At 42.1% G+C, this 26,756-nt stretch overlaps 7 protein-coding genes across 9 annotated transcripts; 3 read left to right on the forward strand and 4 right to left on the reverse strand.

Moving 5' to 3' along the window:
* Positions 1–423: 423 nt before the first annotated feature.
* Positions 424–848, reverse strand: RB195_026524 (uncharacterized protein; the record flags this gene model as incomplete). Its single annotated transcript, XM_064176998.1, has 2 exons — positions 424–657; positions 771–848. 2 exons carry the CDS (start codon positions 846–848, stop codon positions 424–426), a joined length of 312 nt encoding a protein of 103 aa, XP_064071002.1.
* Positions 849–1,375: 527 nt separating this feature from the next.
* Positions 1,376–1,789, reverse strand: RB195_026525 (uncharacterized protein; the record flags this gene model as incomplete). Its single annotated transcript, XM_064176999.1, has 1 exon — positions 1,376–1,789. One exon carries the CDS (start codon positions 1,787–1,789, stop codon positions 1,376–1,378), a length of 414 nt encoding a protein of 137 aa, XP_064071003.1.
* RB195_026526 (uncharacterized protein) lies at positions 1,381–2,808 on the forward strand (the record flags this gene model as incomplete). Its single annotated transcript, XM_064177000.1, has 5 exons — positions 1,381–1,449; positions 1,498–1,611; positions 1,678–1,882; positions 2,492–2,622; positions 2,689–2,808. 5 exons carry the CDS (start codon positions 1,381–1,383, stop codon positions 2,806–2,808), a joined length of 639 nt encoding a protein of 212 aa, XP_064071004.1.
* A 259-nt stretch (positions 2,809–3,067) lies between these two features.
* Positions 3,068–3,838, forward strand: RB195_026527 (uncharacterized protein; the record flags this gene model as incomplete). Its single annotated transcript, XM_064177001.1, has 1 exon — positions 3,068–3,838. The coding sequence occupies one exon, from the start codon at positions 3,068–3,070 to the stop codon at positions 3,836–3,838; it is 771 nt and encodes a 256-aa protein (XP_064071005.1).
* Positions 3,839–6,408: 2,570 nt separating this feature from the next.
* RB195_026528 (uncharacterized protein) lies at positions 6,409–13,492 on the forward strand (the record flags this gene model as incomplete). 2 transcript variants are annotated; one of them, XM_064177002.1, is made up of 8 exons in its annotated part: positions 6,409–6,493; positions 7,104–7,246; positions 7,321–7,496; positions 7,559–7,626; positions 9,360–9,451; positions 9,794–9,880; positions 12,615–12,747; positions 13,416–13,492. In XM_064177002.1, the coding sequence occupies 8 exons, from the start codon at positions 6,409–6,411 to the stop codon at positions 13,490–13,492; spliced, it is 861 nt and encodes a 286-aa protein (XP_064071006.1). The 2 variants fall into 2 exon arrangements, with proteins under 2 accessions (XP_064071006.1, XP_064071007.1); XM_064177003.1 differs by having other exon boundaries at positions 6,448–6,493.
* Positions 13,493–13,697: 205 nt separating this feature from the next.
* Positions 13,698–16,536, reverse strand: RB195_026529 (uncharacterized protein; the record flags this gene model as incomplete). Its single annotated transcript, XM_013442372.2, has 3 exons — positions 13,698–13,786; positions 15,197–15,298; positions 16,476–16,536. The coding sequence occupies 3 exons, from the start codon at positions 16,534–16,536 to the stop codon at positions 13,698–13,700; spliced, it is 252 nt and encodes an 83-aa protein (XP_013297826.1).
* Positions 16,537–22,459: 5,923 nt separating this feature from the next.
* RB195_026530 (uncharacterized protein) lies at positions 22,460–24,359 on the reverse strand (the record flags this gene model as incomplete). Of its 2 annotated transcripts, XM_064177005.1 has the most annotated exons (4): positions 22,460–22,919; positions 23,213–23,643; positions 23,821–23,942; positions 24,107–24,359. In XM_064177005.1, 4 exons carry the CDS (start codon positions 24,357–24,359, stop codon positions 22,460–22,462), a joined length of 1,266 nt encoding a protein of 421 aa, XP_064071009.1. The 2 variants fall into 2 exon arrangements, with proteins under 2 accessions (XP_064071009.1, XP_064071008.1); XM_064177004.1 differs by lacking the exon at positions 23,213–23,643 and having other exon boundaries at positions 22,460–23,011.
* Between the last annotated feature and the right edge of the window lie 2,397 nt (positions 24,360–26,756).

The raw sequence follows: 26,756 nt of genomic DNA on the forward strand, positions 1-26,756 counted from the left end.
CTGTCGCATGTTCCTAGGAACAGTTCTGCTCCAGTTTCATATACGGCGTTAAGAGGGTGACGTCGTCTCGTCTTGATCAGTCCGATGACTTCGTTCTTAATCTTCTTGGCTCACATCATCATATCTTCGATGGCCACTTTCGGTGCAAGCGCACGTGCCTTAGAAGTGCAGATCGTCATCCTAGCCCATACGAATCCTGCAATTCCGTCTTTCCTGTCTGTTGTAGGATGGGAATTTCACCACTGTTATTCGCGTAGGGTAAACCCGCATTGGATAAGTTGCATTCTTGTATTACCACCCTGTGGTTTTTGCTTGGATAATGTTCTCTTTTCTTCTCCGTGCTCGACTTCAATAAAGCTACTCGTCTCCGGCTGTAGGGACAACCACAACAACTGGCGATCAACGGACTACAACGCGGACGGCTCAGGATGATAATTTTTGCCCAAGAACTCCAACTACGGGTCCAAGCCCGTTCGCACTGCTGGTGAAGTCGGTTTCTGGTACAAGGACTCTCTGTCGGCCTCCAAGCCGGTCGAACAGAGGGTCAAGTTCCAAACCAGTCTTGCCTTTTTCCTGGCCGAACCGCTGAGTAGACACCCACCTGGCTTCCGGTGACAGTGACTCCGGTCGATCTGCTGTGACTGCTGTTACCGCGCACTGAACAGCGACTCCATAATGGATGCCGAAACTCAGCGTACTGTCTTGGAATCAGAAACCAAGGCAAAACAGCAAATGTTCGCCTAGCTGATGAAGCGTATGGAAAAGATGACCTCCGCTTTGCACCCAGTCGTTCCAACAGCACCCGTCGCCACGGCCGAATTCGTCACGAATTCTGTATCGACACCCATTGATTCTCCATCGACCTGAAATCGTGTGCGATCCCGACAATGGTTGAACATTCGAAGTGTGGTACAATCGTTACGAGGAAGTCATCTCAAAGGACGGTGCTACCATGGACGACGCGGCAGAAACTCGACTAATCGTCTTCAAACTCGACGTCGTCATATATACCTATTTCACAAACCACATTTTTTCTAAAGGAGCATACGATGTTCCCTTAACGGACATAGTGGCTGCTCTGAAGAAATTTTTTGGACATAATACGTCAGCATTCGCAAGAGGCTACGCCATCTCAAGACACAACGAAATGAGAAAAGTCTCCGCGACTACACCGGATTGGTCAATCAGCATCATGACAGACGGCTGAGTTCAACGACGTCACACCTAAGCAGATGAAATGCCTCGTATGGATATGTGGACATGTCGCCCCGTAGGATACCGATGTTCGTGGTCGTGCCCTTCGCAAGATGGAGGACAGCCTTCAAGCTACGCCAAAAGAGCTTGCTGCCGAAGTTCAGCACTTTTTTGAAATTTGTCAGGATGCTGCACTCCTCGAACGATCAAGTCTACTGCATGTCAACGTTGTGGATTCGCAAACGAGTCGAAATCGTGAGCCGTCGTCACCTTGTTTTCGGTTGGAGCCAATCACTGGTCTAGAGACTGGACATTCGTGAACAAGAGATGCCACGACTGCAGACGCTCTGGACACAAGCAAGCATTCTGCAAAAATTTCCGGGAGAAGAAGAAGCGGAAGCCGAAGCTGAAGCGGAAGTCTGCCAACAGCGTCACCATCGCTTCGACTCATGCTGACATCGCTGTAAACCGCATCTGCCGTAGAGAGAAAAGATTCATGGGGAGACAGTACGCATGCGTCTTGATACTGGAGCGGATGTAACAATGCTGAGCACAGGAGACTGGACCGCCATGGGTCGACCGAAGCTGCAACCATCCCGTCTGACACTGAAGTCTGCCAACAACGAACCAATCAACTTCCGGGGATGCTACGAATGCAACTTCATCATTGATGATCATCTAGAATATGGTACTTGCCATGTAGCTGACTCGCTGTCGCTGTTGGGGTTAGATTGGATCGCCCAACACGAGCCACTGCTTCGTCACCTGATGGAAGGTTCCGTCTGAAACATCTCTTCAAGGACGCTCAGCACCTTGAATTCTTCTCTCGCAACGCACCTGAAGAAGTTTCTAACAGTATCTGCTTCTGGACTGGATTGTTGTACTAAGTCAAAGGGTAAACTCGTTCCGAAGCCTGACTCGAAGCGTGTTTTTCTGAAGGCTCGTCCTGTATCGTATGCTGCCAAGGATTTCAACCAAAATCGATGGACTTGTGTCTATACACGTGCTGGAACCCGTTGATCACTCAGAATGGGCAGCACCCATCGTCGTTCAGAACAAAAATGGACCGATCCGCTTCTAGACTACTGAACCGGACTGAACGATGCACTGGAACAAAACCAGCGTCCGCTTCCAAACCCAAAGGACACCTTCAAGAAACTCAACGGAGGAGGCTACTTTTCACAGCTAGGCTTAGCCGAAGCGTATCTCCAACTGGAAGTGGACGATGTCTCAAGGCAACTACTAACTATCACCACGCAGTGTGAACTGTATCGCTTTAACCAACTACAATTTGTAGTGAAACCAGCTGATGGTGTACTCCAACAACATATGGATGCTCTTATCGCTGGAATAGATGGAACCTCAGCCTATCTTGACGACATATTTGTTACCAGTAGAACCATTGGCCTACACAATACTCGACTAAAGGTCGTGTTCAAGCGGATTCAAGGCTGCGGACTCGGCGTTCGACTTGACAAATGTGCTTTTCTGTAGACGGAGATCAGCTATGTACCTTGGGTTCGTCATCAACGCACAAGGACACGCCTCGATCCAGAAAAGATCAAAGCTATCCAGAAGATGCCCGCTACGAAGGATTTCCGTAAAAATTGTTGAGTCCCAAAGAAGAGCGAAGTCAGCCAACTTCGCTCTTCTTCGGGACTCAACAATTTTTACGGAAACTTCGTCAGGGATCCACAATCTACGCGCTCCTTTGGACTGGATACGAAAAAGGTTGTTGTCTACATATGGACACCGGAGTGCCAGTCTTCCTTCGACAAGATTCAGGCAAAGATTCCTAAGCTCGGATCTCCTGTTGACCCACTTCCACCCAAGTCTCCCAATCATAGTCGCCGCTGACGCTTCAAAGTACGGGATGGGAGCAACTCTCTCACATCGCTCCGCAGATGGATGCGAGAAGGTCATTTATCACGCAAGCCGTTGCCTGACACAACCACAGAAGAACTACCAGATTGAAAAGGAAGCATTCGCTCTCATTTTCGCCATGCAGAAGTTCCATCGTTCTATCCATGGACGAAATTTCACGCTGAGGATTGACCACAAACCGTTCTTGGCAATCTTCGGAAGCAAAAAAGAATACAGTGCCAACCGTCTTCAGCGATGGACCACGATTTTGCTAAACTACAACTTCACTATCGAATACAAGAACACAAAGGATTTCGACCAACTGGACGCTCTTTCACGTCTCGTCTCGTCACAATCATCGATACCGGAAGATTTCGTGTTAGCCTCAATAGATGGTGATGTCACTTCTGAGTTCTCAGAAAACTATTGTCAGCTTCCAGCATCTGCCGAATCCATTCGGACTGCTACGCAAACCGATCGTCTTATCCAGCTTGTGACCGGAAACAGGCCCAAGTTCAACCGCCATTCTCCTCTGTGGCACTACTACAACCGCATAAATACCATGACAACAGTCAAAGGATGTCTGTTAACTGCATCCCGCATAGTGATTCCAAAATCACTTCGAAATCGAGTTTTTTCAGCACTACACAAAGCTCATCCAGGCCAAACAAGGATGAAAATGCTTGCAAGAAGGTTTGTCTATTTACCCACGATTGATTTCGACATCGAAAACTCGTCAAGACCTGCCCAAGATGTACACCAGTGCGAAAGGATCCGATGAAAGCTGAACTACAGTTATGGCCGAAACCACACTCGCCGTAGGCTCGAGTTCATGCTTATTTCGCTGGACCGATGGAACGACGATACTATCTACTTATCGTAGACGCCTACTCCAAGTGGCCGGAAATCGTCCAGATGTCATCGATTTCCTTAACGGCTACTATCCAAGCAATGAAGTTCATCTTTGCTAAGTTCGTTCGAGACGCTCGTCAGACAACGGAACGCAGTTCACGTCATCACAGTTCATTCATTCTGCCGTTCCCGAGAAATCTTACACACTCACACGCCGCTGTTCCATCCACAGAGCAGCGGACAAGCAGAACGCTTTGTGGACACCTTCAAAAGTAGACCCGCAAAGCTGAAGAGGGAGGAACCAACAGTGGATGCACTACAGACTTTTCTGATGGCATATCTCTCCACTCGCTGCCCGTCTGCACCTGACCAGCGTTCACCTCCCGAAGCCTTCCTGGGATGCCGACTTCGAACGGAACTCGATCTAATTTCATTTTCTAGAGATCTCGCAAACGGTACACTTGACATCAAAATGGAATCTCAATTGAATCGTCGAATTTAATCGTCGAAATGGAGCACGACACCGCAGCTTTGAGATCAACGACGCGATTTTTTTGCCATTATCGAGGAGAGAAACTTACCTGGACTCCCAGTTTCATCACACGCCGTGTTGAACACAGAACCGTTACTCTGTTCTCTGTGGAAACGAAGTATGGACTCGACACGTAAACCAGTTGCAATCCAAGACCGACACAACGGCGACAAACACTTTCTTGGATGTGTCCGACCTATCACTACTTGACTCCGCGAGCAGGCAACGACAACCACAACACTGGCGCTACCATCCCGTGCTTTCCTCGGGGATCAGGAGACTCTTTTCTATCACTGTGACCTGTGAAAATTTCAAAACACATGTGCATGTTGAAAGTCCCTAGTTCCACGGGTTTGGAGGATAACGTTTGTCCTCTCAGAGTGGACAAACACGCCACGTAGCCTCGCGACTAATCGGCTGTGATCCTTTAGTGAGGGAGATACGTGGCTTAGCAGTCTATTCAACTAAAACCATCAAATAGACTGCTGAAGAGTCTGGAGCGTGTAGAAGAAGACGCGTTCTAATGTTCCTCGTAGGAACTGGAGCGGTTCCCAAGTTGCTTTTCAGAAATATCAAGAGGAATTAAGCAAGGGCACGCTCGTTTCCGCAATCTAAAATCCAAACTCTGCGTTTTCCTGGGGCTTCCATGCCACGTCAGTTTTGAGATGAGCTACTTTTAAGAGAGATCTACAGTTGTATTTCAGTTTCATTGATGACCTCCGAAATAATAAAAATGTGAAGTGTCTGGCGGTAATCAACCTGCCTGGGATGCACAGCGCGTTCCAATTCAGAATCTTTGAGAACTATGAATGTGTATGCAGCCTATTAAATGATTTGGCCTCCCTATGTATTCAAGTCCGCTTTTTCATCCTTCCAGGCACGTTCATGCCAATTCATCGAAATCGCAGTAGTGAAAGTTTGATTGAAAAGTGACCTAGGGTACCTTCGAACTACCTTCCGTCTAGCCACAGGCCTACTACCAAAAATGTCACACCCTCAAATTCGAAAAAAAAACTGATGATGTACGATTTATGATGATGTAGCTTGCAAACAGAGCAGGTTTACCGATCTTGCACCATGCTAATTTATGAGCGTGGGTGGAACCAATCTCTTTTGTAATTAATTCCTCTGCCATGTTTAGATGTGATGAAATACAGACAAGGAAAAAAGGGCGGTAAACCACACTCGAGTTCTGATCTCATACGGTGCTTATAAACTGTCTTGCTGCTAGATTCTGAACATTTTGATTCTGAACATTTTGATCAAGGCTACAAAGGATTGCAAAACAATTTTCTCCTTTTCAGTCATTTCAAAGTTTTTATTTTCGAACAGTATAGTATATTGAAGAGATTTTTCTCATTTTTAAGTTTGAGGCTGTGAGTGGATCACAAAATTTTTACAGCCCAAAATGACGTTTAACTAGCCATTAAGATTCATTACAGATTCTTTCAACGGAATAGCTTAGTCTTGCACTTGTTGCTTCCACGTAAAATTGACTACACTAGAGTCTTAAACGAGTTGTGCAGAAAAGATGACTTTGTTTTGAAAAAAGTGTTCGCGGAGAAGTTACAGATTGGAATCTCAATCGCAGAAGCAGAACGTTCTCTACATGCATCGTGATTAAAACGTGCAACTCCTCCATCAAATTGCAGAAGCAGAGATAGAGAGCAATCATAAAATAAAGGAAATGGTCTAAACGCAAAATTTAAACAGACGATAGGATCATAAGATCACCAAATATTTTAGGAAATATTGGTGCTCTGATAAGTATATATATGCCTTTACTTTTTACAAGCACAGTATGTTTCCGTACGTGTTTTCGTAGACTTCCCACGGGCTTACCCACCCTCAGAAATTTCCCCAAACCCTACCTTTAGCGGCGACGGTGGTGATCTTTTCCTCTTTTGCGCTCTCTATTCCCTAATTCTATAGAAAATATTCAGATCGCCAGGAATTATTTCGATTGTATGTTTTATAATGATGGAGTTTATTTGGATATGTGGACAATGGATTCTTCTGTGCTCTTCACCGCCACTACACTGGTACCTGTAGGTGTGCAAAAATTTGCTGTCCATGAATGCGACGGCGATGCCATAACTTTGCACGTACTATTATCATGAGATCAGTGGACATCTATATCACTCCATTGGTGTGATTGAGAAAAAAGATCTTTTTTCAATGTTCATCACAACTGCGCTTGTTTCTCGCATCCATCATGACTTGTATTTCTTTATATATTTTGTTAAAGCACTGCTAATTTAATTTCAAACTCATCACTTCAGAAAGTGGAAGCAGGGAGATATTTGATATGCTAATGTTTTTTTTTGTTTTGTTTGTTATACCAATAATAAAACAACATAGTCAATTCTTTCGAAGGTTCTTTTTGGAGAAGCAAATATTCTAATTCAATATATTCACCCATTATTTATGTTATATCGTAAATTTATCATAATATTTCCTTTACGTCATTTTGTTCGTTATTTTTTGAGACATTTAAGGAATTTTCTGGTCATGTATTTCCATACTTTTTGAGACAACAAAGAGGGAAATTTTCTGCTTTGCTAGAAGAAGCTTGAAAATATGTGGAAATTCAGGATTTGTAGTTGTTCATCTTAGAAGTTCTTGAATTCTTAAAAATGTCGCTCAACATCATTCTGTTAAGGATTTGGTCTTATTACACCTTTGACATGGAACGGTCGAATGTTTCTAGTTATTTATGCTATTGTTGGTATTCCGCTGGCATTGGTTACCATTTCAGATATCGGGAAGTTTTTTTGCGATGCCGTCTTTAAACTTTTCAGAGAGGTGAGATCCATATTAGGTCTAAATGTAAATTATCTCATGACTAGATTTCTATTAGTCATTTTCTAAGCTTGCAGTCGACATCGATCTTCATGGCTGCACTTTTGATCTTGCTTTTGCTGTATCCCCTTGTCGGTGGTCTATGCATCCACAACGTCTCACATTTATCGCTATTCGACAGCGTCTATTACTGCTGTATTACGATACTCACTGTAGGATTTGGAGATATCGAGTTGGTGCCATTTTTCAACGGGTTTGAGAGAGCATTTTTTAATTATATGCAAAGAAATACTTTTGTATTTGTTTTGTATTTAGTCCTCCTATACCAGTTCCCTATCTGATCCTTTTTATTGTCGTTGGAGTTACCTTAGTGACAATGTCAGGTAAGTTGCAGCTCCCTATTGAGGCAGAATTAAAACCAATGCGACGCAAATTTTCTCATGACTGACAAAGTTAAGAAGAAGCAACAATTTTGAACGAGTGCACGTAGACAGCAAGACAGCTTAATATCATTGATACGTAATGACAACGACAAAAAGGGGGATAGGAACCTGTAATTTCAAGAGTCTTCTTCTCGACACTGGATAAGGAGTGTCACTGTTGAAAGTCAACAAATGAATAAACTCATCTTTCTTAATTCGTTTTCTAGCTGTCGTTACAGTAAATATATCCGGTAGGACTGAATGGTATCTGACCTTGATGGTCCGTTCTTTTTCTGCACAAAATTACGTATGCTGCAAACCTTGACTCGTCCGATTTTCGACTAGCAGTGTCTTCATGAAAGTTCTTGGAAGGTTCAAATACTTGAAAGTTAATAGAGGAAGGGAGCCTATAGTGGATCTTCAGTTCACATGCTAACGCTGAGCTGAACCAGACAAGCAGCTCCTACCTCACTACCACTTGCGCGAAGTTTTCAATCACCAAAGAGGTCACCTCTCCGGCGTTTAGTTCAAGAATTCACAATATCAATAAATTTGTTGCTTTCTAATTCACCTCTTTAACCACTGTGTAATCGACTCAGTTCCTTTTGAATATTGGCTGCACCCGTCGAAGCTTCGCCAGTGGCAGAACAAAGCGACCGCTTTCCGGGACCCAAATGGAACAACTACATCATCGAGAAAGGGGATGGAGGAAGTCATTCACGACTTCGACTCAGATCTCTTCGACACCACGTCCTCTTGCTTCCTCACTACATGCCGGGAAATGGACATGACCCAGAGGCGTTTCGTGACCAAATTTCTCCATTTCACAATAATGTCAATCGATGTGGAGAGAGAGGTTAGGCACAGGGTAAAACAATCTCAGTGTCACCTTCAAAAACGCAATGCGAATCGGATGACATACGAGTGAAAGTTGGTGGCCAGCAATTACACCATCTTCGTTTCGCTGATGACATCGTTCTGATACCATAAGCATCAAACGAATGCTTGTCCAATTTGTCAAACGTGCAAAAAGAACAGTCTCCAGCTGATTTTAGACAAAACAATGGTCATGAAGGACGGATGACCCAATCACAGTCAACAGAATGAACATGTCCTATTTCTTCAACTACGTATATCTAGGTCAGAACATTAATATGATGAACCACCTGATATACTAACTAGGCAAGAGGAACTATGTTGGTGATGTTTGGAGCATTCCACTTTACTCAACTGAGAGGGTATTTGAAGATCAGTCCTGCGTCAAAATCATCCGAAGATCATAGACGCTGTTGGATTTGACAAATAAACTAAGATTAGCCAGACAGGGCACAGGCAGGGTGATGCGTCCCAGCGACAATCTCTGGATCAGAGCTTTGAGCGACTGGATACCGCGCGATATCAAACGCATCAGAAAGACCGCAGACCCGATGGTCAGACATCTTCGCGAAGTCCTTGAAAGAAGGATAGGATGCTCGTTGAGTCCTTTGCAAAAAAAGAAGCCACTGATCAACCTTTTCTGCGCAGCCGGGATAAAATGAAGTATTACTGATGTCCGGGAAATCGAACAAGAGTAGCACAGGTGATATATGTGGTACTAGGAGCACACCACAACTATGTATATGTGCGTTAGGTGAACAAATGATCCAAACTTCTATCTTGACATTTTCTATTTGGATGAAAGTTTGTTTGTTCAGTGGATGTAGTAGCAACCAACATCATCCACCAGATCCATTATATGGGAAGGCAAATGGGAAAGGCTAAGGTTATCGCCGACAAAATGATTCAGGTGAGAAGCTACTCCTCCTCTAGTGTAGATCGAACATTTCTCATGTACACTGGTGTGGGAAAATGTGTTCATGATCTTGATAATTGGAAATCAACGTCTTCGAGGTAGTTGTAGTGGGGAACGTTATCTCTATCATTTCAGTACCGGGCTAACGGGGTCCTTCGTTACAAAAATGCAATGAACTCACTAGCAGGTACTAGTGATAACTCAGCGTGGTGATTTTATAAAGTAGGGCGTTAAAATATCATCCAGAAAGGTGGCTTGATGTTGGATTGAATTATTTTTGTAAGAACAAAGCTATTCTTCTTCCAAGAAATTCCAATATGAGATCAATACTTTCAGATGGCCCAGAAAATCAGCATAAATAAAGGACTTGGACTAGGAATGACACAGCTGGGCGCATTTGCTAAGATGGGAATGATGATAAATGTAAGCACAGCTTTTATTAATTCATATATAAACTTTGAGAATCAGAGTGGGCCTCGAATAAGTGTTCTGAGAGAAAACAGACTGTGAGTAAAAAGAAACTCTCCCTTTTCGTACTCACTTCCTAAGCGCTGAGGTTAGCACCGTCGGAATAAACAACCTGTAAGTATACAATATATCTAAAAAAATTGTGGACTTATGTTCTGATCCGTTTGATTTTCCGCTGTTTAATGCCAACACTCTTTCAGGGTAGTTTTCGTTTGAAAGCATCACCCCACGAGTCTGAGATGGTGCAGATTTTAGGTGGAGTATTCGTATACAGGATGGGAGACCACGGAGAGGGGGGTGATTCCGTCCATTTCTTCCTAATGGCCGTAAAAAACGGCCCGGAAGATACGGCTTCATTCGTTTTGGCGCACCATTTTGTACAAGAGATTCGATTGGAGCGCGCCAGTCTTGTGCGGCGCCGCATCTTTCGGGCCGTTTTTTACGGCAATTAGCAAGAAATGGACGGAATCACCTCCCTCTCCGTAGTCTCCCATCCCGTATACGAATACTCCACCTGAAATCTGCACCACCTCAGATTAGTGGGGTGATGCCTTTAATCAACTTTTGAAGTCTGGACTAATTTGAATTCTCTGAACATTTCAAAGGATCTTTCACAGACTCAAGATTTTTTGTGATGCATCCCGACATCTCTACTCTTTTCAGGAGACAAGTGGTTTTATAGAGAAATGGGTGCTACATTTAGCATCATCCTCTATTAAAATTATGCACAAACAAACTCGTTGGGCTTCACTAGCTGCTTTCACTTTCACCTTGCAGTGAACTGCGCATTTGATGGCGATTTAGTGGACGAGGGTCGCATCTACAGATGCTCATGATATCATCACTACAAAGAAAGAAAGCAGTTCTATGATGCCTTAAACAATAAGGAAAGAAGTTCTGAAGCCTGCTGCACTGCGGTAAAGCGAAGGTCTAAATGACGGAGTGGAGTAGCCAGAAGCAATTCGTATGTATATGTATTGCGAAAGGATGACTTATGGAAGTGAATAACTAGATTAGTCATTGCGATTTCCGCAATATAAACGAATAAGTAATTAGTAGTCAGTAATAAGCTAAAGGTAGCAGATGTTTTTAATATCGCTGACAAACACATTGACGACAATACAACCCATCGGGAAGTCATATTCTTTTTTTCTGTCTTTCTCTATCTCTCTTTTTTTCTGTCTGTCCTTTCGAAATATTTGTAAGAAAGCATTAATAATAACACTATGATGCTGTAAACATCGACCTTGACCTATCAAGCATGCTTATCGGCGAATCGTAATCCTTCTTTTTCAGATATTTCTCTGTAGCATCCTGTGCGCCTTTTCTTAGGGACAGCTTTAGGATCTGCAAGTTCTTCTAATCTAGGTTGCATGGATGATGTGGCTCAATCCGCATCTTGAAAAGAATCTCTTGAAAAGAGACTATTTCTATTTTCAAATCGGTTAACCTGATTTTCTGAATATGATCGTTGTACAATTTCCAGGCGTTGACGACGGCTGTTTGTGTGAGCAAGTGGAAAAATATTAGAAAGTACCATTCACAAGCTTTCTAACGCAGGGTGTATAAGAGACGTTGCCAGTTAAGTGAAGGTTTGCTAAGAGTTTCCCAATTCGATTTGCGGACATAAGTTGTGCTTCAAGTGGATGACCTCCAAATATGGTTTGAGAACTCCAGTAATCTCTCAATGTCGGCAGTTTAACAATTTGAAGACACAAGCAAGAAATCTCTTCATTCCATTACCATAAGTCTCTCATGTTTCATCCTTTTTTGTTCGTATCTATTAATTTTATGGTCTATCAGATTGAGAACATCCTTGTTGAAAAGAGGCAGTAGTAGTCAATGAGTTTCTTGCAATCTGTGAAGAGCATTGAACTGAGCCAATTATTAAATTGTGTTCGAAGTCGCTGGAATCATGTTCGGCATTAGTGTCAGAAGACCATGAATCCGAGTAGGTGTAGTTGTCACTCTTCTCGTCGTCATCTTCTGAACTTCGACTAGACCGTTAATTCCGTCGTCCTGCTCGTTGTTTTCTTCTTCTCGGTCATTGTCAATTAAAAACGCTCAAAACAGTGGTCAAGATTTCTACTCTTATTTCAGCATTTTGGTCCGTAAAAAACTGAAAAAAACAAAAGTGCTAAAGAAGCTGCAAGTGTAGAAATAAGTTGTTATAAACCAAAAGATTAACCCAGTAGTGCGAAAAAAGTAATGCGAGGAAAGAGACTGTTACATGGAACAATACGACCCAAAAAGAAAAAAAAAACGTTTCTGTCCCACGAGCAATAAAATTAAAAACTCGTCAATGTGCTAAGGAATGAAAAGTTGTAATGTAATTTCTTTACAACATGTCTTAAACTGTCAAAATTATATATTGAGAGAATGCGGCGTTCGAAGTATTTCGAACACTCTCGACTCCTCATACCGTAAGATTTAGGAACTTAAGGATATCAGTCCGGTAACAATAAGCAAATCAACGTTGTAAATTGTGTAGTATGGTAATTTCTTTCTCATCATTAATGTATAAATGTAATGGCCGCGGTGTCATTGATTTCAAGGCACTGGTTCTGTATCGGGTTCAGCAGTGCAGTACATTCACGCGATATCAGTGTAAAATCTCCCCACTTGGAACCGATTTAGCCCGAAAGTTCAAACAAGATGAACCCTGATTAACAGCAGTCGACTATTGTAGTTAACATCGAATGGTGGCGCGCTGAGTCGAGGAAATCAGGATCGCAGTAACTACGAAAAGGAGAATCAGCCGATGCAACGAAAAAGCACCGCTTTCGACCCCGAACTTGACTTCGATCTAATCGACAGATTAGGTAGTTGAATATTAATTATAATTATAAATTGTAGCGGAAATTATTCAAAGCAGTTGCGCTGGTTTTTTTTATAGTGCAGTGCTGTATGGGACATTCAACTTTCAGTAAAAGTAGTAATATATAAAAAGGTTGATTTGCAGATAACTTGGAATTCCAGAACTCTCCTGTTTCGTTCTTATGTCTTTCTTGTGGAATATGAGCTTTAGACAGAGAATGCAATTCATTTACCTAGACTTTAATGTTTGGTACGAAACTACTGAGCATTGTTTTATTACCGGTGTTATTTCTCATGGATCCTTTTATTTTTAAATAAATATCAAAGGTTTTTCGAAATTAGAATTAAGCATATGACGAAATACCACTTAAATTCGCCAGCTCTTACCCTGTCGTAGGCCTATGTGCAGTTTTCGGTAAAGACGGACGCTTTTTTTCCTACTCCCTATTCTTCCTATTTCACTGAAGAAATTAAATCTAAAAAGTCCGGAAAATAATTTTTTTCGACAAAAAAGTATCTGGAGAACAAATTTGGTGAGGAGTTCCTTGACTTAGGTAGAACCTAAACTTTTTTCAATGACTTTGTTGAGTATGTTAAATATAGTTGATTCAATTGGGAATTTTATGTTGCATGCAGTAGAATTGAACAGACAATAAATGTTACTTGTTTCCAGTTCCTTATGGATACCCTTCTCAGAACCGGGATGAAGGAGACGACGACGTTTTCTACGAACAACAGTGGAACGTTTGAATTTTGTGTCAATACTTGTGTTCTTGTATGGCGTAGCGCGATTTTTGTTTCTGACGTAGTCTGAATTATTTACGAGTGAAAACAACTGTGCTCTTTACAGTATCCGAATAATTTAGAATTTTGAATTAGTACAACTGATATATAGATCTGATATACGTATTCAGCAATCAAGAGGATAACTGCAAAAATGAAACGTCGAGTATCTTCACCGCAGTTTTCTCAGGTAACTGTTAAGGAGGATTTTTCGTAGGACTCCACGTTCGGTTCGCTTCGCTGTGAATCGTGCTTTTCCGTCTGAATATAGAACAGTATGACAATACTCTCAACATTTGTCATGAAATAATGATACTTGCAACACATTAAGCAATGGCATAATAAATTAAGCTTGGAATTTTTGCAGCGTGTAATTCCATCTCCCATTGGCGTAGTATGGAAATTTTTTCATGCCATTTTTATAAGGAGATTTTTTAATTGACATGCAAATGGAATGGAAAAAGGGATAAAGGAAAATACGCAGGAAACTACAGTAGGATTCTTTTTTGCAGGCGCTTACTCGATAGCGCAATGCACGGTGTTCCAGGTGTGAACGTGAAGTATATCGAATTTGTCAGCCTAATAATTGCTACGCTTGGGGTCTCAATTTTCGAAGCATGCGATGAAAAACCGCTGATGAACCACCCACATGTTTACACTTACGTTATGAATAATGCAAGGCAGAAAATACATTTGGACTCACTGTACAGTTTAATGCATAGAAACTGGTAAAAGAAGTAATTTATCTCTATTTACGCAATTCTATTCAATTCAAAAAAAGAAGACGCGCTATACCATGCAGACTGGTTGGAGCCTTCTCGTGCCTACATAAAAGTTCGTGATAAGTGTGCATTCACGTTTAAGAGAAAGAAGAAGACTGAAGAAAAATGCCTAGGTGATGGGTACCCGCTTAGGGGAATATCGAGCTCGCGATTTTTCTTTTCTTATCTTCTGTGTATCTGCGGAAAATAAACTGGGCATTCCACAAGAGAAGGCACTTTTTGTCGTACTCAAACCACGGCAAGCGATTCATTGTAGAGTGTCGCCTGTTTTTTTTTTTTTAAAGATCATGGTGGTCTCGTTTGGGGACTTAATTTTTTGAAGATGATATCAATGATAGTAACACTTTTTAAATAGGTAAAAGTAGCCCATAGCAAATGCGACACTTACTTCTTCTTTACTTCCTCGTTTCTAAATTAAAGGCATCACCCCACGAATCTGAGGTGGTGCAGATTTCAGGTGGAGTATTCGTATACAGGATGGGAGACTACGGAGAGGGGGGTGATTCCGTCCATTTCTTCCTAATAGCCGTAAAAACGGCCCAGAAGATACTGCTTCATTCGTTTTGGCGCACCATTTTGTACAAGAGGTTCAATTGGAGCGCGCCAGCCTTGTTCACGCACCGCATCTTCCGGGCCGTTTTTTTACGGCAATTAGCAAGAAATGGACGGAATCACCTCCTTCTCCGTAGTCTCCCATCCCGTATACGAATACTCCACCTGAAATCTGCACCACCTCATATTCGTGGGGTGATGCCTTTAACCCATTTTGACAGATCACTGACTTTACATTTGTAATCAGTTGGGGCAATCAGAATATTCTAAGGGGAGAGTCCTATCTTGCAAATAACTTGTGCAAACGCTTATGGGATAAGTGCTTATGGCGACTTACCTACTACACAAAGTGGTATATGCAACTTCGTCATCAAGTTATTCAGACAGACTTCGTTACCTCTGCACATACCGCACAGCGTGTTATCCACTTCAACTCCATCTAAACCACATCCATTACACGAGGCTGATTTATTGTATTTTTTCAAATTCTTCATCCTCTGTAAGGAAATTAAAATTGGTTTGCATAAATACTACAATGTACTTTAACATGTCCACTCATGCTCAGTTTATTTATGGTTATGTGGACGGCGCATAACTTTTCCGTGAGCAAAAGTTATACGCCGCCCACACAATCATAAATTCAGTTCATTTCAAGTGTCGTCATAACAGTTATATTCATTACGCATTGCTTTAATGCTATGTGAATGCATAAATATGTAAATAAATACATAAAATATATAAGTAAATAAGTATACGTTGAACACCTGCATCAAATATTTTGTAGGAGATACAAGAGTAGAGTTATCGATTCTACCAACCATTGAATTTACTGAATGAACTCTTTGATGTGTGATCTCTGTGACTACTTCCCTTTCAAGATTGATTTGAGAGATTGAAGAAGAAACTCGATGGTTCAATTTTTCGAAAGGAATTTGTAGGCTAAGATCAACAGGAGCTCTCACGTCCCTTACAAAAAGCACAGATACTTCCACAGAGAGTGATCATCTTCATGTTTTGCTGTTCTCGTTTTTAGAGAATCAGAAGAATGATCAAAGAAACAGAACCACTATAGAATTGAGAGAAGACTCTGGATAAACTTTTGCATACTTTGACACCCATTTCAATGAATGACGTGGTTCATTTGGTCAGTTGAAATTACCATCAAAAGAGGAGTGTTTATAAATTATTTATGCACATTTTTTACTTCTATAATTCCGTTGCAAGTCTTTAGAGTGTACGCATAAAGCGCTATTTCCAAATATTATCCCTGAAAAATAAAAAGAAAGTTGCGAGTGGTGTTTTAAAATATGTTGCGACAAAAGTTCCAGAATTCTTCCTGCACCTCGCGGACCTGTGCTACGTGAGCAGCGTTCAACTATCCCAGATATGCAACATTTTGTTTCCAAACGTTGTCGTGGACTGCACTTGGCACACGAAAACGTCACATGCAGTATTTGCCACACAATGTCATGCGACTACGCATCGAACGTTTCTCCTTACATTAGAAGAAGGAGGCTTGATTCCTTCTATATAATATTGGGAAAGGAAGGATTTTTGCATATTTCGCTCTAAAAAAATCCAGGTGAGTTATCGAAATGATTCTCAAACGAACATACCTATCACAGCTGAACACGTTAGGAGGGTCAGAACAATCAACGTTATTATGCGAACAATCATGCTGATTACCTGAAATGGATAAAATAGACAAAACAAAATAGTTTACTTTCGGGTAAACGAAAATTTCTCTGCTTAGAGGAAAGTGCTACGAGTGGCCTTCTTAAAAATGCTGTTACGAAAATATAACTTAATTGGTATAGGTCTTAAAGTCTTTATTTATTTATAGTGCTCCGACGAGTTAACGTTTCACTGAGAAATGTGGTATAAAAGAAAAAAAAACAAACAACCACGGAAAAAAACCGCGTACATACTTGTTAAAGGCAGCGTATGACGGAATAGACGTGCTAGGGCAATCTGATAGAAAACAGAGAGTTAGGAGAGTGGATTACGGATGAAGTGAGCGTGTTCCTGCTCAATTTCCATCCTGGAAAACGTAGTGGAAACGGCGTTCGTTCGTGCGAGGTTGGTTGAAATGCGCCACAATTGTGCATCACCGTATCCACGAGCGAGCGGTCGAGGATCAATGAGATCTGTTCACCATCCTATTCAAATAAATCCAGTGAATAAATTTCTGAGGGAAGGGGATATGTACAATGGTGGTACGTTCTTACGTACTTCGCAAGCACAAAAGCCGTACGATGCTCGTACTCGTACTGTACACCCGAACTCTACCTTTTTCTGGAGAGATCCCATACTGTCAATTTTTTGATATGCTGCCTTTAAGTTGACAAAAATTCATTCGAATGCTAGGTGTACTCGGGCGGTTATCATCAAACAATTGTCACTACCGCTAGAGCAAACGTCTATTCTGGTTTGGAAACAGAAAACCACGAAGTTAACGCATCAAGACTATTCAAAAGAGGGCTAAATAGATCAGCAAGATACAAGAACTTGAATGACTTCACCGCTTTAAAAAATTATACGCCAACTCATTCCGGCTACCCACATGTTCTGACTGAAATAGCGCATTAATAATTAAAATAGATTTAAAAGGAGGCAATAACCTCTAAACTATAGACGCAGTTGATTTGGTGGCTCAAAAATGCAAATGCCATAGTATCTTTATAAAAGTGCAGATTGCTGAAGAGGAGCAGTTAATTGAGATGGTGGCACCTAGCGCAAGAGAGGATTATTTAGCTTTAGCAGTTCAGTACAATTGTCCATTCGACGAAGAAGGGCAAGGTTGTTGGTGTCTGATGCAAATTTGCAATCTTGCTGCTGAGTTCCTTTGTGAGTCTGCGTTAGAAATCCGACGAAGCAAGATTGAAGATTCTTTGAAGATACCGAGTAATTCTTGAGGGTATGCTCTTTGAACTCTCAAGTAGGGTTTGGGATATATGTTAAAAGTTTGAGAAGCACCATTCGGATCAAAGAATCAGAATCAGGAAGGATCAGAAGCGTTTAAAACACCAAAGCTATGTATCAACTGAGATGAAAACGCAACTTTGTACACTCAAAAAATTGAAGAAAGGGGGCAGAGCAATTTTTTTCATTGGATATACACATATTTTTTTACAGGCGTAATATAGTTCTAATTGTAATTGTGTAATTTCCATTCAGCGTGTTTTCGCTTTGCCAGCTGCATACGTGTAAAAAGTTCTTTTAATTTTTTTTTGTTTAAAATATTGCTACTGAAATTATAGGTGTTCGAGGTCTGCTAACTACACTCGGAGCCACAGCTGCTGAAGAGAACCTAGAATCAAAAACCTTCTTCTGTGTCGTTTTTAACTTCTCGGTTACAATGACATGCAAAAATCTCTAGTTTCGAGTTCCCAGTGTATATAAAAGCCAAAACTTTTACATACATACACGCGCGTCACAGAGAAATTACTTGCTGTCAGGTAAAAGTAAACCGCATCTGAAATAGTAGTCGATTCTGCATTTCCACTCTTTTACTAGGCGGAGCTTTTAGTGTGTTCAAATGAATGAACAAATGAATAGATGAATGTGATGAAATAGATGAATAGAATCGTAACGTAAATTCGTGTGTAACTGTTTGCGTCACATTGTATCACAAATAAAAGTTATAGCGTGTCACACCACGAATAATGTCATTTCGACTACACTGTATGTGTGGCAGAGGCGATTGTTCGTTGGCTATAGACAGAAAGAAGAGGGATGCTCGAAGCATCGGTAATTTTCTGACCTTTAGCTACTTCGCTAAGCAATATCACTGGAAATGATGAAATGATGGATGTCACCGCAATGAATCATTGCGTACTGGCCACCTATGCGAGCATAAATGAGTAATCTAAGTTTGACGCAGTTGAGTTCGCAATTATGATGTAGTAAGGGCACTGCAATCGAAATAATTGCTTTCCATAAAAAAATATAAATTCGGAAAGAACTATCAGGATGAGCATGGTAGTGGGCGATAATAATTGTACAGCAGACTTCTAGTGCCGTCATAGACGAAATAGCTTCTTTGCGCTTTCAGTTCCTCGTCTTACGTCTTCTTCCAAAGATTGATGATGTATCTCTGGATCAATCTCGAAGGATGCCCTGCAAACTACATAGTTAGGTTTTGAAACATATCACACCTGATATACCGCTCACTAGTGGAAAAATGAGGTAGATATGAGGAGAAAAATAAATAAACTAAGGAAAAGCTGTAACAGATATTGCTGTTTGTATAAGCAGGTAAGGAAATCTGATACAAAAATGAGGTAAACAAAAGAGCGGCCAACACAAAGATATTACCAAGGTCGGTTGCCTATCATCCGTTGTGAGGACTTGAACCTGATTTAAGCACATGGGTTCTCAACTACCTAGCACACAAACGCAACAAGGAAAATGAGAGACGGATAGAGAGGAAAAACTATTTTCTACTGCGCAAAAATGTGGTTATCTACATTTCTCTATTTCTGCTGTAAGAAATAGCATGGCTATAGTGAAGGGAATATTTGATCATTACATTTGCGATGGACTTTGCAACTTTTGCCTTTGACAGAGCGCAACGTCGACGGGAATCGTGAAAAACGAATTCCCATATATCGATCATATGTATTTATTCAGGTAGGAAAAAATAAGACATAAACAAGAAAGGTGCTATGATTGATGCTAAATGATATGCTAAGGACTTTCTGCTGCTCGGACTTCAAAAAAAAACGACTCTTTTGTCAATAATGAAAGCGTTTACAGATTTGTCCTAAACTAACTGATTAAGAATGCCCTCAGAGTGCATACATATTTATTTCTTGAAAACGTGAGGAATATTGGTCATTATTTGCTGCACGCCAATGTCATATAAAACATCCTAGAAAATTGCTACGTATGCTTTCATACTCTAATTCTCAAGCTCTCTTTACAATCTTTTTTCTGGATGCCTTATTTCCTAGGCCTAGGATGAAAACGTTGAAAAAGGATAAAGTGTTCTATAGGTTGCGCGACGGGGCTATGTGGGCATCGAAAATGTGCGCATCCACAATGCACTGAAGAATTAAAGGCAAAATCGTATCAGCAAAAACTCATAGGAAAAATACTCCATTAAAACTGAGTGCAATCTTATCAAACTATTTGGTGTATTTCACCACATGAAGGATCCGAGTGGAGAATGAGCAGTTTTGATCATCATATGCCAGGAAACGTGCATTGAGTTTTTTTTTACCTTGTACAGTGTCTGTTTAAGAATATTTTTTTGAAGGATATGCCGAATTCATTCTCTAGAGATTGAAAACAGCAACAAAGAAAGAAGCAAAGTGCCTAACATCTACAAAAAAAAATTAAAAAGGAAGAAAAAACGAAAAGAAATCAGATATGTGGACTCTTGCCAAGTGCGGTTATTTTATAAGCGCAACCATTGTTTTGCTCAATGGTTGATCGGTACAAGCATTTTCCCTATATCGTCAGAGCATCGATATTCATCAATATCGATATTCTTGAGAAATCAGTTTGTTACTAGCGTTCCCAAACATGGTCTTGGCAAAACGGTCACCGTTTACTGATAGAAACCGTCTGGAATTACAGAAAATTATATGAGGACTCTTTTCTTGTGCTAAGATTTTTCGCAACTTCAGATTTTGTGTACAGGAAATCCATTAAATGTAATAGTGTTAGTGCAGGGATATGTTCCAAACGCATTAAGTATTATGAGACGAAGAGCAGAACAGAAGCGAATAACGCACATTTCAAATGCAGACGCGTCTCGTCCTGCTCGAGTCAGCCGCTTCGTAGGCGTGGTAAAACATTAATAGTTCAAGTGAGATGCTGAAGGGTTTTAAGGTTGTACTTTAATGTTTATGAATGCAACTGCAGAATGGAACTGGGTAAAATTTTACAGCCAGTAGCTCTGTCGACAAAATATCGGTGTAGTAACAGCGTCTGTGAGTGCTCCAAATTTCATATTTTACGCTTACTTTAAAGAAGAGCAAATCCACAAAATGATGTGTCTTCACAGTTCCAATCAAATACCGAATGTTCGTCTGTGTCGTGTCTTGAATCCAGAAAATGATGAACTATATACGAGGGTTGGCAACATCGCCCTTCTTTGAGATTCAATCAATTGAGTACAGCTAATGTCCACTGGTTTCAGAATCCATAAGATCGCACATGATGAGCACTCTTCGAACTTATCATAAATGTTATATTTATGTGGATTATGTAAACTACCTTCAATGACAATGCATGCAGCATTTATGAGAAATTCGTTTTTATAAGAAAGTAAAAAAGTGGGCACTGGCTAGGCGTTGCACATCTTTAAGGAAATTATTAACAATGTTGTGACGAGCGATTATTTTTCTACTTAGAAGAACGCGGTAGGGGTTGGGAACAAGAACGCGGTAGTGGTTAGGAACAAGAACGCGGTAGTGGTTAGGAACAAGAACGCGGTAGTGGTTAGGTCAGTAAAATACATATTGAATAAGAATAAGCATATTGCAAAGATATTGTGGAAATAAGCAACAATTTCCAAGGTTTTTTTTTATATTCTAGGAAGATGAAGGACTTCCATCAGTTGCTGTTACCGGTATCTCGTAACAAAGTTCGACTTTTTATAGAATACATAACTGCACAATTGTTGTTTTTGCCTTGAAAGGTTCTGCCTTTCTTTCAAAAATACTTTAACCAGGTTGGAAATGTAAAAGAGTCTTTGTAGTCTGTGTAGATGAGTCCTTATACCGAAGCGAGCGTTGCTGCGATTTTGAAGCAACAGTCTCCAGAGTAGCGTTTCTTCTTCCATTACTCCAGTGAATTTGCAAGACAGAATAGTCGGCCTCTTCTATAGTGTTTTTGCAGTTGCGAACACCGTGAGATTCTTCAAAAAAATCAAATCGAGTTCTTAAAAAAAGGGGATAAAAACAATAATTTCTGGCCCCTCTACCTTGACATCTTCTCCTAGACTTCTTCTTCTTCCTAGTGTTTGTTCCGCATTGATGCAGGGTCCGCCTTTCTGCTTCTTTTCTTCCATTTGATCCTATCCATTGCATCCGCCGTACATAAGCGCGCATCTATCACATCTAGCTTGACAGCGAATCTTTGGCCTCCCACGCGGCCTCACTCCTGAAACGTCGAGCTTCAGAGCGGTTTTGGCAACAGAATCTTCCTCTCCCCTCAAGACGTGACCAAACCATCTCAGTCGCCCCTCTTCATCTTCTCAGTTATCGGGACGACGCCGAAGATGGAGCGTACAATGTCGTTGGATACTTTCTCTTTAGCGTTACATCTACCGTCCACCTCAACATCCGCATTTTTGCAACACTCTTTCCAAGGCTTTCGTCAGCACGTGCATCCGTGAAGGGCAACAGGACGCACAACCGTCCTGTAGATCTTCGACTTCAGTCGAACAGGGACTTTCTTGTCGCACAGTACGCCTGTTGCCATTTTCCATTTCATCCATGCCACATTAACACGTGCTCGACCTTACTGATCAATGTCGCCTGTGGAAGTCACTTTGGATCCAAGGTACTTGAAACAGTTCACCTTGTTTAATTCGGTGCCATCGACACGAATTGAGCCATCCTCTATCCTTGGTCCGCACTCCATGTACTCAGTTTTTGATGTGTTGAGGCGCAATCCATATTGCTGCAGCCGATCCTTCCAAGACTTGTTTCTGAAGATCATCTCGAGACTCCGACGCGAACATGACATCGTCGGCAAAGAGTAGAGCCCACGGATGCTGCTTCTGGATTTCCTTCGTTATCGTGTCCATGCACAGTATGAATAGCAGGGGTGAGAGAGGTGAACCCTGATGAGCACCTACTTGTATGGGGAATGGTCTGCTTGTTCCAGCAGCACATCGTACAACGCTGGTAGGCTTCGCATGAAGCAGCTTTATCCACCGCACATATTCTTCTGGTACTCTATGCGACCTCATGGACATCCATAACAGCTCAGCTGGGACACGGTCGAAAGCTTCCACGAGATCGAGAAAGGCAAGATGCACACTGCGGTTCTTCTCTCGATCTTTCTCCAGGAGGATACGGACAGCATGGATAGCATCTATAGTGCTGCAGTCCTTCACAAAACCGCACTGGTTGAGTAAAACACTGACAATTTTCCTCAGACGAGCCTCCAGGACACGCTCAAAAACCTCAAAAACCTAAAAACGTATTTCACAGCAGTCGTATAGGCCTGTACGAAGTGCAGTCAGCAATGTCTCCTTTCTCTTTCCAGACAGGCACGGTCACGGAAGTTTGCCAAAGGTCTGGAGTCCGTCCTTCTGCAACGATCTTGTTAAATAGAGTTGCAAGCCACACGGACCCTAGCAACTTCCAGACATCAGCAAGTATGTCATCAGGACCGGTTCGACTTCATTTTTGCGAGGGCAGCACTGGCTTCGACGGCAGTAATTGGTAGAACAGGACCCTCGACGCTGGGAACAGTTGGGATCGGGGGATGGCAGAACTCTTCGTTACACAAGTGGTTGTAGTACTCTCGCCACCTCTCCAGTATGTGACCAGGGCGGCGCAGAACGGCTCCATCAGCTCCCTTAACGATCTTGGTGTGCTCCATATCCAACGTTGAACAATGACGCGCTCTGACTAAACGATACACTGCCCGCTCGCCTTCTCTGGTATCAAGCATGTCGTACACAGCCTTGTAGCCTTCCGACTTCGCCTTGGAGACTGCCTTCTTAGCCTCCCTCTTCGCCGCTAGGTAAGCACTCCGATCTTCAGGCTGACGTGTCCTCCACCAGAGCTTATACTTGGACTTCTTCTCACGAACTGCCGCCTGAACTTCCTCGTTCCAAAATCACGTAGCCTTTTGTACTTTGGGCTTACCTAGAGTCGTCTTTCCCAGAGTGTTCTCCGCGGTGAAGCGTATAACGCTGGAAGTAGACGACTAAATTTCTTCCACACTACGAGTAGGGTGGAGAAGTGTAGATGGAGCCACGGACGCGAAAAATACCTTCTTTCGATCCTTCAGATTCCACCATTTCATGCGCTGTGTTTCAGTCCTTGGATGTCTCGTTCTTGGACGGGAGATTTTCAAGTCCATAACGGGCAGATGGTGTTGGGCAGCGACATGGTCTGTAGGGATGACTTTTGAATCTTGCAAAAGTTGGCGATCTCGTCGGCGTAACATCCAGAAATCTATTTGTGTTTCACGACCGCCGCTGGTGTACGTGATCAAATGCGATTTTCTTTTCCGATACTGCGTGTTAGCAATGATCAAGTCACTTGCAACAGCATACTCCAGGATTCGTCGTCGTTACGGGCTCCATAGCCATATCCACCATGACAACTCTCGAACCCGTCTTTCCGAGAACCGACATGTCCGTTGAAGTCTCCTCCGAATAGAAGTACTTCTTCGTCTTCCAGGGATTGAACGTACCGCTCCAGATCTTCCCAAAAGCACGCCTTCTCTTCTTCACTACAGCCCATCTGTGGCGCATAAGCAGAGACGACTCGCAATTCCACTTCTCCTGTATCTACTTTTACAGCCATCAAACGATCCGATAGTCGATCCACCGCTGTGACGCTCTCAAACGTCACATCGTCAAAACGTCTCGTTCAATATGATACCAACGCCATTGCGATTTGATGTACCGTGGTAGATGAGCTTGTAGCTATTGCCTAATTCCCTTGACTTGGAGCCTTTAAAGCGAGTTTCCTGTTTTTGTTTTACACAATATATGTCAACACGGCGTTTTCTGAGACTGTCTGCCAGTTCACGACTTCTTCCAGTAAGCGTCCCAACGTTAAGTGTTGCCAAGCGCATGCGGATCTTGCTGGCGATGGCGGACTAACTTCTTTGGCCGGCTCCATCCTCTAGCCGGTAGCCCTCGCATATTTGCCATTTGCTCGGGCGAGGACAATGCGCGTCGCTTCTTAGGTACGCCCTAGCTTCTGAAGAACACATAGTAGATATTAGCAGTATGACGCGACGGGGGTGTTGTCCTCGGTCGGTTTGTCGCACTAGCAAGCTAGCAGCCTGGCGCTGGAATCGTCGTGCTACCTCCTCACTTAGCTAGCCTGTAGCCTTGGCCCAAGGACCGGACTACTAGCCGGACACCTTTGTGGCATGGTTGAACCTGCCAAGACGAAGTCTCGCCACCATAGCTGCCCGACGGCCAAGGCCACCGCTGCGCCTTTGAGGTAGGATTTGCAGCAGATCTCCGAGACTCGTGAGGAAAATATGGAGATCTGACGACAGACCAGACTACATTAAAGCAGAGAGGTGCAAAAGCAATCCTCAGTAGACTTTTAAGGAGCATTTAAGAACACTCATGAGTCACTAACGCTTCTAGAATACTTCTTGTTGCTTCGGACTTAACGAAATGCAAACAGGAATCCAGGAATGTTATTGTGACAGATCTGAGTTTTTGCGTTTGACGAGACGAAATGAGCATACATGAATATTAATATTACTTCAAGTACAACCAGAAAAGTTGCCTTTGCATCTTCGTAGATCTTGCCTACTTCCATGACATTTTTATTTTTTAAACCGGAACCACAATTGTCGTCATCCAAAACCATAACTTACGACTGGCAATGAATCGATTTCACACTGAAACTCTTATAAAACTTCATCGAGAAATCAGAAATTGAAAATTTCATGAAGTCCGAACAAGCAGACAACATGAAACCGTTGCTAGTAACTTAGTGCAAATGAATAAGTGCTTATTTCAGTGCTCTTTGTTGTTTTAAAGGGTAATCCAAACGTCCTTGAGTCTTAAAAGATCGGTATGCCTCCATGTATCATTCCTACAAGCGGTCCTACGAAGTGTCTGAGTTATATTGTGTTGTGTGATGTTTAAGTCCTTTTAGCCGTCTTCAGAGATTTCTTTCAGTGACCCAAGACACTTTCTCTTTTTGAAGAACAGTACAACACACATCACAAGCGTTGCAGTTGTCTCTCTTGATATGTGTCACTGAAAAGAATGAGTACTGCGTAAAGCCAGAGAGTGTGTAAAAATCGGTTCACAGTGCTCGATTCCACGCAGCGATTTCGAAATACCGCACCTTCCCGGGTCCATAGTGTTACGCACCTGGATTACTGTTGCTCTCTTCCTTCTTCATCTGTATGAGGTTGTTTCAACACCACCTTATGATGTATTTCTCTATTTCATCTTCTATTTCCTTCCTTTCTATATTTTCAAACAGAGTTCAGAAAAAGAATTAAGTCGTTATTTACGCCATAAATATTTTACATAAAAACCCAATAAAGTGTAATTCATTACAGAAGCTCATATTAATAGCTTAAAACCATTGACTGTTGAATTACACATAATTTCTGAATATCTTAAAAAAAACGTAAACTTTTCTTCACTGACTACAACATTGTTGTCAGCACAAGCTGATATGTTCACTAGCTTGCGTCATACAGTCTCCCTCAAAAACTCAATTTCTAATTCATCTTGTAAAAATCCTAGCATGATTAATGAAATGATTTGTGATGAAAGGAATAGATACACTGTATACACTAATGAAACCACGCAGCAGAATTATCATGAGATATAATAACGAGCTTAGTCTGTGTGTGTGTGTGTGTGTATATGTATGTATGTGTGTATGTGTGTGTGTCACGAAATTCGAAAAAGGGGATGCGAGGGGTCTCTCGGTGTCGCAATGGTGCGCCGGCTCCAGATAACTATAATATGGGGTGCGACGGGTCCACTGGCGTCGGATTGGGGCGCCGGGGTTAGATACCTATGGAAGGGGGTGCGACGGGTCCGCCGGCGTCAGATTAGTGCACCAGAGCCAGATTGCTATAACATGGGGTGCGACGGGTCCATCGGCGCCAGGTATCTATAGAAGGGGGTGTGACGGGTCCACCGGTACCAGATAATTATAGAAGGGAGTGTGACGGGTACACCGATGCCAGATACCTATAGAAGGGGG

The sequence above is a fragment of the Necator americanus genome (assembly GCF_031761385.1).
Source record: "Necator americanus strain Aroian chromosome Unknown Necator_2022.05.29.01.07, whole genome shotgun sequence".
Taxonomy (NCBI): Eukaryota; Metazoa; Nematoda; class Chromadorea; order Rhabditida; family Ancylostomatidae; genus Necator; species Necator americanus.